Source organism: Prosopis cineraria, unplaced genomic scaffold, assembly GCF_029017545.1.
Source record: "Prosopis cineraria cultivar Desert tree isolate PC_DT_omini unplaced genomic scaffold, ASM2901754v1 PC4, whole genome shotgun sequence".
NCBI lineage: Eukaryota > Viridiplantae > Streptophyta > Magnoliopsida > Fabales > Fabaceae > Prosopis > Prosopis cineraria.
The window spans coordinates 6364837-6377795 of record NW_026555335.1 but is presented as its reverse complement, the minus strand read 5'-3'; the positions used below and the strand labels follow the sequence as shown (position 1 = coordinate 6377795).

Below are 12959 nucleotides of genomic sequence, written 5' to 3'. Positions count from 1 at the left end.
AGAAAACAAGTTACGACTGAAGATGTATCTGAAGAGTAATATAATGAATCCATTGACAGGATTACATTTAATCGTCCAAAGAAAGATTTGTCTGGCTTAAAAAGACTCCCATCGCTTAAGATGTCGAAGACTTCCCTTGGCTAAACTTGACGTTGCCTAAAAAGGAGAACGAACGGCCGTTTATGCCTTGCCTTGGAGTTTAAAATGCACAATCGACAAGTCAACATCATCAAATTAAATTGTTGTCCCCATTGCTTGAATTGGCATTCGTAAAAGCGGGTGCACTCTTCTAGGCCAAGACAAATTTCCAGATCTAATTATCATATGGATGTTAAGGACTTCCAAAATTGCTGATTTTAAGAGATACGTTGCATTAGTAGTTGAATTATAACCATAAAACTGCATATATATTTTTTCTCGACCTCCTCATGGCAGCACCAACACTCGGTATTGAGTTCATCCACAGACCCAATTTGTCACTAGGGAAACTATCGACTAAGCAGACCTGACAACCGTTGAATGAATCATGAATCGTTCTTTAAGTACAATAATCCATTAGTATAACAACTTAAATTAATTCTTGACCAGTGACAAACAGCTGTCCCCTATCACCAAACTGAAGCATCAAAAAGGAAAAGCGACAGCAAGATGTAGCCCCAACTAATTTCATTCAACAATCTCCATCCGGAAAGAAAATCAGGAGGCATCCAGAGGGAGTAGCAGCGGCAAGGGCCAGTAAATGGAGAACTAAAACCCCTGAAAACTGCTCAATAGAGTTTGATTTGTGTCTTCGGCCAGGTCCACAGATACGTCAGCCCAGAATAGGGAAAATACGTGTAATGTGCTCCAATGGCACTGTGTCTGCAGTGTTTTTCTTCGATGCTGGGTCATTGAATTCATTTCTTGGTAGGACAATGAGCTGACCCTTGCCGTGGCCTTTCTCAATGACCCAACCACTGTTGGCTACCTGGTGTTCAAGGAATTTGTCTAAGGCCAAGCCTTCTATGTTGATGGCCTGTGAGAGTTTGACACGTGATTAATTGTTTTATACTTGAGTAATGAGAAAATAATGCCATCTTTCATGCTGAAATAGAGTCTAAATCAGAAAAACAATCAATTTAGACAGAACCCTGAGCGGCAACCCAACCCCCCCCCCCCCAAAAAATAAAAAAATAAAAATAAAAACTATTTCAATCGGATTTGATCATATGGTTTTGTTAACAAGGAGAAAAATGAATTAATGATACACCTCATCAAATATAAGTGAGTCAAAATGAGCAAAAATGAACTGAGCCATGTGACAGCAGCTACTAACAAGAACAAAGCAAATTCCAGTATTAAATTAAAGGTTCAAATGAACAAATCACAACCCACCTCAGCCAGCACAGATCTAGGAACTTTTTGGTAAGTTAACGAGAGGACATGAATTGCATAACCTTGAATTGCTTGCTCAAAACCTGCAGTTGATAGCTTTTCAGACTACTATACAAAAGCATATGTACAAAAGGAAAAAGCAGAAGCTGAACGCTCTATCAGTTTCAACCGTCAACAATGAAAAACAAATTATCTTTTCATATGTTAGGGTCTCTCATCACCTGGCACAGCTTCAACTATATCACGATTCTTTGCTGCTTCATCCCAAAACTGGCGAAATCTTCCTGTCTGGTGAATGAAGAAATAGATTAATGCTTAACTTTTGGGCAAACGATTGGGTAATGAGACCCAATTCATACCTCCAAATAGTGCGATAAAACGATCAGTGTCTTGAATTGCTCCTCCATTTGCTAAGAATCATAATAAATAATTATTAAAACAAACTATTTTGTGATCCTGACAAGAACAGAGAAAAGAATGATTTGAGAGAATAATACCACACGTTCTGGAATCAGAAAGAGACAAAGGCTGAAGTCTGGAGCCGGCATTGCCATGAGGGCCTGCTCAAGAAAAGAAAGCAAAATGTCAAACATGTGTTCAATCCACTGGTCATGCATATTCCTCCTTTTCGTAAAAAGAAAAAATACAGCCATAAATTGCTAAATCCACCTTAACCAATATGCGAGCTACGATCTGGGAACTCATTCTCTCAGGTTCAAACTGTAATGATAGAAAAAGTTATCAGTAAACTCCTCAGCATTGTGAGTTTGAGCAAACAGTGATCTTACAGCCAAAACTGAGAGAACAAGAAGGAAAAGGAGGAAAAGAAGCAATTAAAATAGCCACAATGATTACTATTTGCAAAAGAAAATAATGTTTGGTGACAGAGAAGAACTGGACTTCCTCCTAGGGTGAGATAAGTGCCTGCCTACTCCTCTCATTAGGATGCTTGCAAAATACCTGATAGAGGCGAAGAAGGCATAGATTTGCATCCAAGCTGTATGTTTGTGATGAAACCTGGTTTAAGATAGATACAGAATAAACAGTTAAGTTGGCATACAGGCATCGAGCTCACAAGATAAACCTACAAACTACCAATTAGGTTGTAAACTGGTGGGATGAAAAAGAAACTGGGGTAGCTGTTTACATGTTTTATCGTACATGGGAGGAGAAATTTATGTTATAAACTTAAGGGAAAATGGCATATAAACAGTCCAAAAGAATACGTACATTTTTACAATTTTACACTGATGGCTATTCTAGAAATATATGAAATTATACATGTTTTCCAATGCATTTGCCTGGAGCAGCAGAACTGTTAATAGATGTCTTATAGGAAATTTTAATATTATATATACACAAGTGAAAAAATTTAGATATTTGGGAGCAGTTATTTAACAACAACAACAACAACAACAAGCCTTTATCCCACTAGGTGGGGTCGGCTACATGGATTGCAAGACGCCATTGTGCTCTATCATTTATTAAGCTTTTAGAAATATTATTAATTAAGAGATCACGTTCAACAAGGGAGCAGTTATTTAACATGATGGGAAAATTAAAGGGAATGTTGCATATAAGATGCAAGCTAAGTGGCTTAAATGGAGAAAGACTGAAGGAGTTATTTGTGTATATATAAACTTGAAGGGAAGTTTTACCGAACTACTCTAAGACCAACAATGTTATAGAGTAGTGAATATTAGGCTTTAAAGGACAGGAGCATAAAGTTGGAGTGATGAAGATAAGAACGTTGAAATAGATGTGCAAGTGGGCATGTCATCTATTAAGGAAAAAATAGTAGAAAATCATTTAAGAAGTGAGATAGTTTAGACATGTAAAAAGAATGTTGTGGGAGGCACTGGTGAAGGTATAACGGATAATTTTGAACCCTATAAAGAAAAGTAGAAGAAAACAAAATAAACACTTATATGGTAGAGAATGTTGGACTTTAAAGGACAAGAGCATAAAGTTGGAGTGATAAAGATAAAAATGTTGAAACAGATGTGCAAGTAGGCGTGTCATCTATTGAGAGAAAAATGATAAAAAATCATTTGAAAATTGAGATAGTTTAGACATGTACAAAGAGGACCATGGGAGGCACTAGTGAAGAAAGTGTAATGGATAATCTTGAGCCTGATAAAAAAAAGTAGAGAAAGACAAAATAAATGCTTGTAGAAATTGTTGAACAACACCTCTTAATTAATAATATTCTTAAAAACTTAGTTGATGATAGAGCCACATACAATTCATGTAACCGAGTGTACAGAGAGAGTTGAGAATGAGAATACAATGATCCGTTCCATTTTGTTTTCACTGTAAACAAGCAAGATAAATAAAAAAAATTTTCAGCCTTGCAATGCCAAAAGTTCCACGCTCCCCTATTGTGTACCTTCTCATTCTCAAATTTACCCCCCAATCACATCCTCAGTGCTATTGGCATTTGGGACTGAGAAAAGCGACATCATCAAAGAAGTTGAAACAACATGCGTGGTTAAAAAAATAAAAAATAAAAATAATAAGGTGTTTCTCCCCATTAATCCCGCGAATAAAAATCTTGGATATTTCAACAGTTGCGCTTGCCGAGACCATTCCGTTTCATAACTGGCTAATTACTAAAACTTTAATATGTTTCCAAGTCTCTGGATTCATTTTGTTGCTATGTTTAGGTTGCTTTGGTTGTTCGGTGAATAAGCACAGCATCTCCCCATTCTCCTATGGAGAAAAAGAGGGGAAGACACATAAAATTTACGCGCCTGATCAGAAGTAATGCATTTCAAAAAATTGATTCAACAATCATGCTGACAAAAAATGTTATGTGGATTCATAGGAATCCCCATGCACATATAAAGAAATTCCCATCTCTATTAATCCAAACCCAATTAAAAAGGGACAACCGTAAGAATAAAAAAAAAAAATCAAAGACCAAAAATTGTCGAGTACCTGCTCGTTAACATAGTTTTCGAGATCAGGAAGGATGTCAGGATTATAGCGATTAACAGCGACAAGCTGCTCCACCGCGTATCCCACCTCTTGTTGCTGCTTCGGCACCTCCCTTTCTCTTCCCATCTCTCTCTCTCTCTCTCCCCCCTTTCTTTCGCAGCTATCGGCACCTCCGTGAACAATTGCGAGTGAAGTACTGAAGCCCTAGCTACAGTAAGCTCGGATTATTATTGTTATTTTTTATTTTGGGATAATATACATTTAATTATTTAATTTTAGGTATAAGTCGCACAGCAAGCTAAACAAAGTTTTTTGGGCAATATTTCCTTTAATTTTTTAACAGTGAAATCTGACTTAAGTCGTTAATACTAATTGATAATAAATAATTTCAAAATTTAAAAAAAGATAATTAAAATATTTTCGACCCTTTATCTCTAATTTCTTAAAGTCCTTGTTAGTAATTTTTCAATTCTTTATTATAATTTTTTGATTTTTTTGATTTTTGAGATTTTCTATCATTTTTTAGTTAATTAATAATTAAAATTAAATTTTATTAATATTAGGAGTTAGATTAAACTGTTTTTAAAAATTAAAAGCAAGCATTATATAAAAAATGAGTTTGAGACCTTTGATAATTTTGATTTGTATGATTAATGTAAATTTGTTTAGTTTTTTAAATTTTAAAAAATATCAATAAAAAATTGAAATCCTGCAAAATTTTATAATTCTTCTTGAATTCTTATAGACTTTTCTTACATTAATAATTAATAATTTTTTAAAAATAATTAAAATACCTCCAATTTAAATTTTAAAAAAGTAACAATTCTAGCCTCAAAAAATTAAATATCAGTAACTAATTTAATTTAAGTAATGACTACCTTTTTTTGTAATGACTTAAATAAAACAATTAATTACAATTTTTTAATGCAAATTTTTTATTTATTAAAGTTTAAAAGCTTTCAACCAGAGGCGGATGAACTATCAAATAACACAACCACGAGCAGATAAGTAGAAAATTCAAGAAACTTTTTGCAACAGAATGGCACCGAAAAGGATATTCGCACACGAACAAGACAAAAACATGAATGTCTCTAGCCTCACCTCTCGTCCACGATCAGACAATAATGTACTACACACGATCGTGCATAAATAACGGGTTTTGACATGTGGGAGTCCATTTTTTATTAGACAATTTGAACCATCAGATTTACTTTAAAAGAGATATAAAACACCCTGTTTATGGCTTCTTGGTGGGTGAAAGGCTCCCTAGTAACATGTAAGAAAAAGACACTCTGACAAAAACGCAATCTGAAAGGCTGAGTACAAAGCAGGAGGTTGATCTAATTAATTTAGGAGTGATTTTTTGTACTCATCTCTTGCTTTTTTTTCTCAGTAGTTTAATGGATTTAGAAATTGGTATTGCTAAATTTATGTTTGGTTTCTAAATTCCTAATCAAGGTAAGGAGTAGCCTAATTGAGATTTTTTTATTCTTTTCCTATCTTGATTTTGGTCTCTATTGTTATGAATTTATTGTTCTAAGATGCTTTAAAAGTAGTTATTCAATTTTATTTACCTTTTCTTATTCATCAATTTTGAGTTTATATCTAGCCAACACATCTCTCTCTGTGGGCTTACTTGATGAACTGAAAGGAGAAAAGAGAGCTTGGACTTAGGAAAGCAATCGTAAATAACTATATTATAAATAATTTAGAGATGCATGATAACGTTAATCATAGCTTAATGGTTTAATTAAAAGATTAAAATCAAGCAACAACTAATTTAACTTTAACTAAATGCAACTTAATCTATTAAGAGGTAATTAAGTCACTTTTGTAACGATTGTTGCTTTAATTGAACATGAATTATTTTTAATAAATAAGAGTAAAATATCCTGATAAGTGAATCAATATTTCTATAATCTTATAGAAAATAAACATCATATATTTAGAAGTCTAGATTAATTTTAAAAGTATCACCTACCATATATATGATAAGAGTAAAATAGCCGGTCTACATAAATAATATAAATGTAAAATGTATATCAAGTTTTCACTATTAATGACATGAAATTACTAACTACTCGTAAAGATTTGAACATTTTGATCTTGCCTTTTCCTCTACATTTACAAACCTTGAGGTGAGAAGTTTCAGAACTTAGATAGAACATATAACGTACACAAATATTTGCAAGATTTTATTACTTTATCCTTATTAATATCGGGACTATAATTTATATAACCTGTATTGAGACTAGCCACTCTGCAGTGTTAACTTTTGTTAAGTTTGTTTAATTAAAAAATTGAAATGCAAATAGCTTCATTAAGTAACAAAGCATGTTTTAAGAACTAAATGCACAACTTAGTAAGATAAATTCAACTTTAGAAGGAAGCAGCCAACAAAACAACTTACTTGCATTTAGAGAAAGAAAGATAACCAAACTCGAAACATTGACAGGACAGATATTACTAGAAATAGCTTGTCTCCCAATTTACCAACAGATAAATACATCCCCGTACCTTAAGCCATTAAAATTCATCACTCACTCTAAGACCTGAGTTGCTGCACTGTCTCCTCGATCTTCTTTAGATCTATCCCATCAACCCATGTGTAAGATCAAAGAGGCAGATAAACTTGAATTAGAGAGACAGAGGTACTTGAAGGCTAAAGCAAAGACTTGAATCGTGAACGTCGTAAGTCAAAGAGCAAACACCTAAAGCAACTTGCCGTCACAAGCAATCCATATGTAAGATCGAGCACCTGAATTGTGAGCAGTTTGCCATGCGTGATAGAGACATGGAGGAGAAGGAGGATTAGTCGACAGGCGAGACTACAGTTGTGCACCAAGAAGATACCAAGCTGGCCAAGGGAAGAAGAGAGGCAAGAGCTGGCGTGCATGCGTAAGTCAAGTGAGAATGAGAGTGGCTTAGGTTAAGGTTTTCTTCATAAGAAAATGGTGCATTTTAGACAACACATGAAGGGGAAAAAAATAAGAGAGAAGCCAGCTTGATGGGTTATCTGAGTCCAAGCCCCTCTTGTTAGACTCATCAAAGTCAGACTTTAAAACTCAATTTTTCTAAAAATAGCTAATTTTTTAAGTCTAAATCTTTATAGAAATGAGCTCCAATGAGTGGCCCACCAATCTTAGTCCTTACTTTCGATTTACATGCATACAAGAATCCATCACAAATTAACCTTGGGCAAAGCAGCAAAAATATTCAAAAAATTATTAACTAAAGCATCCAGCAATCTAAAATAAGAAAAAGATACACAAACGTCTATGAAGTTATTTTTTCATGCATATGTGATTAAACCATTTCTAAAAGTTAATGGTTGATAAATAGTAATTTTATATATTTTTATCCTTTTAATTTAGACTTTTAAATATTTATTTGAAGCTAATTGAGTTTAATTAGATATTATTTAATTTTATTAGCCAATATTTAGTTTTGAGATTTTAACTAACTAAATCTTTGATTTTAAAATATAAATAATATCTTTAATATTTTTGCACAGGTGCTATTTAATTTTATTTTATTTGTGCAGATTTTTTAGATTCAATTTGAAAGATATTGATAGAAAATATTTTGGATAAGAAAAATATGGGCATGCTTAGAGATCAAATCAAAAATTAAATATTTAAAACCTTGTTTATATTTATTTTGAATTTTTTAGTGTAGTTTTTAATTAAGATTATTTAGAATAATTTTATTATTTTATTAAATTATTAGTAATTTTGCATTAGCCGCCGCACAGGAGACGCAAATGGAGATATATATATAAATCAAGACTTGGACGAAAAAAAAGAATCAGAGGCAACTTTGCTTTTTGGTTTTTAGTCCTATGGAAAGCTAATTATTTTTTAATATGATCAGTCACAAATTATAATTTTAAATTTTAATTAGAGTTTTTTCTATTTAAGAAAGATTTTATTTTAACTTTATTATAATTTTTTCTTCTTCTCTCTACCTCTAAATTTTATATTTTAGCTGCTATTGTTGATTAGAGTAACTTTATTACATAATTTTTGGGTTATAAATTTTATCTAAGGTTTTATTTGCTATAATCGATTGATATAGTAATTTAAGAGTAATTTGGCTTGGCTTGAGTGATTACTTATGCTTTGTTTTTTGTGTGACTAACATGAAACAGTTATTAGGTTGTGGGTCAAGGGAGATTTCAATTAATCTATAATTTAATTTCTTGTTTAATTCTTGAATGATAATTTGAGAAATATATAATAAAACTAAAATAATAAAGTTAAATAAAATTGATTTAATTTGTGGACGAGGAAGATTAAGTTTAAGTGATTGGGTTGTGATTGATTATGCTACTTGTTCTTGATAATTTTTTCAGTTGAATTTTCTTTATTTATCTAATTTTAATTTATATTTTTTAATTAATTTCATTATAAAAAAACCCCATCATTTACCTTTTCATAACCATAATTCAAATAATTGCTCTATTAACTCTTAGGAAGACGATCCAAGTTGTGCTTTACTGTAAAATTTAGTTTTTATTAATTTTGATACTATTTCATAGTAGTATCAATGGTTTGATCACAAATATAACAACAATAAAAATTCATGGTCACTCATATACTTTTTTCATTTTAAATTATTGGATGTTCTTAATTAATAGCTTTTTAAATATTTTTATCCCATTTGCCCTTCAACCTTTAATCCACTTACTAAACATTTTTTCCCAAGCGAAGGCAATCTCATCTGCTTTGCATTTTTTATTTCAAATATTAATTGTTGTTGAATAGCCTATCCTTTAGTGGCCCTGTCATGCGGGCACAAATTTAGCAATGTCTGGCTTACTTATTTTATTATTATTATTATTATTATTTTTTGATAGATCTATCTGATTTAATTAGTGGAGAGGTAATGAATATTTGGGCCGCCCAGCCCCATGAGTGGATGTCATTCTTCTGAGCCTCTCTTTTTCCCATTACGTGTATCCTTTTTCACGAAATTTCCAGCTCAAATGTCACACCAAAAATGTTGTGGTTACCTACTTACCTTTAATTAGGTTTGATAGTATTTGTATTTGACTCAGTCCAATAATCATATTAAAATAAAACATTCAAGTTCAGAGGAAAACATGGCTTACTTGGAAGACACTCTATAGAGAAAATTTATCAAGCCTTTCTAATAAGTATATATTTGAGAGAAACGTGACCATTCAACCTTCCTTGGCCAAACAATCTTCAATACTTCAGAAGACAAAAATGAACTCCAAAAATTTCTTATTTTGATATCACGTCGTATTCATAACATGTATTTTTGGACACACCATCGTTTATTAATGTTTTATGCAGTCAATTTGGATAAAAATAATGTCGGGTTAAGTCCACCTCATTAATCCATTAGATAAAAGCTAATTTAACTTTTTATTCATCTCAACTCTTCCGAACCACAAAATAAAGAGAATTTAATTATAAAATATAGGTTCGTGATGATTAGATTAAATCACGCATGATTGTATAGATTCGTATAATATCTATTTTACTTAATATTTTGTGACCAAACAAGAAATCTGACATAATCTGCTTCCGTCTTCAAGCATGGTATCCAACGTTTTTATAAAAATTGCAACTACATGCTTATCCAAAGTGTTTCAATGATCGAACCAAGTCAAAGGTTGGCCCAAAAAAAAAAAAAAAACCACACACACACACACACTCTTAATTGAACAAAGTCGGATACTCTGCATCTTTTGTAGCCATATAGGTCAGCCTGCCCTTGCCACTAATTCATTGCTACTCTGCGCAATTTTGTATTAGTGACAACATTTTAACATTATCAATCTAGTCTCAAGTCTCAATAGTTTGACCTTTTCGCGAGTGATTTAGTGAACGAGCGTAGAAAGTAATGATTGGCCATGGGATTTACAGTGTAACTAATGTACATGCAGCTATTAGGTGATTGGTTTGTCGTAAGCTGAATTTTAGTAGAACACCTCCATTTCAATAGTTCACTGACCTTTTATATTCACATAAAGCTAGTATTTTGAAAATTAAAAATCGAATGAGGCTGGACAGTTTAATCACCACCCACTAATCAAAACTGTTTGTTCAACTAGTTAAATCAATTTAACATTTGACATAAATTGACCCAGCCAATTTTAAAAGAATTAGGTTTGACCTAAAAACTTAAAACAAAAAAAATTAGGCTAAGTTATTTAAATTCACATTTTTTCTTTTTTAATCTCTAGTTCTCTTCTGTCTTCCCTTATCTCATATATGATATCTCCTTCATAGCCCGAACTCAATATGTAACCTCTTCATTTCTAGTGATTCAACATTTGGCATTGACATAGAAAACTCATAAATCATGACATAATGGTATGCCTCCAACTTCAGTGTTTTGCTTCAAGATTGAGAGCTTGTGCCAAAATGCCTTTGCCTCAACCTCCAGCGATCCAGGCGTCTAGCCTTTGACATCAAAATCTCAAACATCATCAACAAGTTAATATTTTATTTATATACTTGTGTATATAAATATTATTTATATTTATTTTTTATGTCATTGGTTCAACCACCAATCTAACAGGTGGAGCCATATAAGCTGTGACCTGTTGCTCTTTTCGATTTGAGTCCCAAAACATAGCATAAAGTCAATCCTTTGACTTACTAACTAATGCACCCTCCATTTTTTATTATTAGAGAAAGTATCACTTTTCACTTGTATTTTTTTGTAAGCAAAATCACCTATTTCAATAAACATTTATTACACATTTTTTAAATCACCTCTCATAATTTACATTAACAAGAAATACTTAATGCATGCTTATGTTGATTAACACAGAATATTTTAGTCTTTTCTTTTATTTTTAGACACAATTATTATAATTAATTGACTTTTTTTAAACTCTGTGATACAATTCTTTTTATATGTTGAAACTAAGGGAGTACTCCCTCCAGTTCTTATTATGGAACACTTTTAACCGTTTTACGCATTTTAAAAAATTATTTTTTATAACATAAAAAAGTGATGAGTACTTTTATTTTTACCCTTGATTTTAAATAATAATATAACTACATTAAATATTTTCATACTGATTAGGAAGGGATAAATTTGAAATTTTTTTAATTATTATAATATATTCTATATTTTGAACTAAAAATTATTTTTAAAAAATGCTTTATAAATAAAATCAAAAAGAGTATGCATATTTTGGTAGGCAAAAGTTTATGTGAGTTAAATTCCAAGAACTTATTAAGGAAAGGCATACATCTATGTTCAACGAACACTTAGAAATATATTTGCAGATCATCCACTAATAAAGGTCTCAAGCCAATAGCTGGATTTGATCCCACGACCTTATAAATGATGAACCAAATTCTTTACTAGTTGAACTAACATTCGTTAGAATTTTTTTTGTGGTTGATAACCTTTGTTAGTATTTATTTATTTATGTCACTGGTGGTTTACAAATTCAAACTTCATACTCATTCGTTAAAAAAAATATAAAACATTTTTAATTAAATTTTATCTCAATAAAATAGTTTCTTGTTTTTAAATTAACATTATCTTTTTATATTTATCTCTATATAATAAGTTATTTCATTCTAAAATAAATATAAAGTAATTATTTAAGAAGGACGCTTTTTAAAAAAATATAATAATTATATCTTGAAATATTAAGAATGTCTTATACTTTTTAAATAATCAATTACTAAAAAAATGTCTTATATTTTTAAATAAAGAAAATAACTGTGAAATGTTTCAAACCGTTCTTTAAAGTATAAAACATTTCTTGTCCAAAATCAACACGCGCGCACATATATAAAAGCAGATCATCAAGGTGATATTTGTAATATGTGATCTGAAACGATATGATTGAGCACGACAAATTACCTTGAACAAATGAGAGTCGAAACATTTAAAATGTAACGCAGTCTCACTAATTTCTGATTGTACACATTAAATTAGGCCGTCCATAACTCAAGGTCTTAAACTTCACTTTCAATACTTTCAGGCACATATTATTTTTAAATAAATTAAGGTACATTTTTATTTTTATTTTTTTTTTCTCGAGAAGCAATTTTATTCCTATACTGATAAAATGGACAATTTTATCTTTAATTTTTTTTTGAGGAGTAAAAAGCTCCTTCTATAAAATGCTTAGCACTCATTGAAAAAATAATTCAAAGATAAAATTACTTCACTTATTAAGATAGGGATAAAATTATTCCTCAAAATAAAAATCAGCCTTAACCCTTTTTAAATTTATGGGTTAAGCAATAATATTTACTTAAATTGATTTTTTATTTGTTTGACTAAAATAACCGACGCCAGTTTGCGTATAACAAATACTCTGAAATAGAATTAACGTATAATTAGCGGTTCATACGCAAAGTTCATCAACGTGTTGCATTTAACAAGCAAGAAATAATACTGTTAGCACATAGCACTCAAGTCTAGAATCATTCAACCCATTGAACACAAAAGAATTATGATTTTGTTTAAATAACTAGAGAAGTTCAGTGCTCTCTCCTTTATGTAAAAATTTTATTCTTTATGTCGTATGAAAGTGATTTAAACTTTACCAATATCAATCAATATATACACAAATATGCGCATGTATCCATATATAATATAAAAACTTGAGAAAAATCATATTATTTACATGATATTCC

General features: G+C 31.1%; 1 protein-coding gene across 2 annotated transcripts; it reads right to left on the bottom strand.

The window, feature by feature from the left end:
- Positions 1-380: 380 nt before the first annotated feature.
- LOC129307772 (eukaryotic translation initiation factor 3 subunit K) lies at positions 381-4512 on the bottom strand. 2 transcript variants are annotated; one of them, XM_054948674.1, is made up of 8 exons: positions 4315-4509; positions 2335-2391; positions 2044-2094; positions 1872-1934; positions 1734-1784; positions 1596-1662; positions 1375-1457; positions 381-1015 (listed from the first exon to the last, which is right to left on the bottom strand). In XM_054948674.1, the coding sequence occupies exons 1-8, from the start codon at positions 4438-4440 to the stop codon at positions 812-814; spliced, it is 702 nt and encodes a 233-aa protein (XP_054804649.1). In that variant the 5' UTR covers positions 4441-4509; the 3' UTR covers positions 381-811. The 2 variants fall into 2 exon arrangements, with proteins under 2 accessions (XP_054804649.1, XP_054804650.1); XM_054948675.1 differs by lacking the exon at positions 2044-2094 and having other exon boundaries at positions 4315-4512.
- Between the last annotated feature and the right edge of the window lie 8447 nt (positions 4513-12959).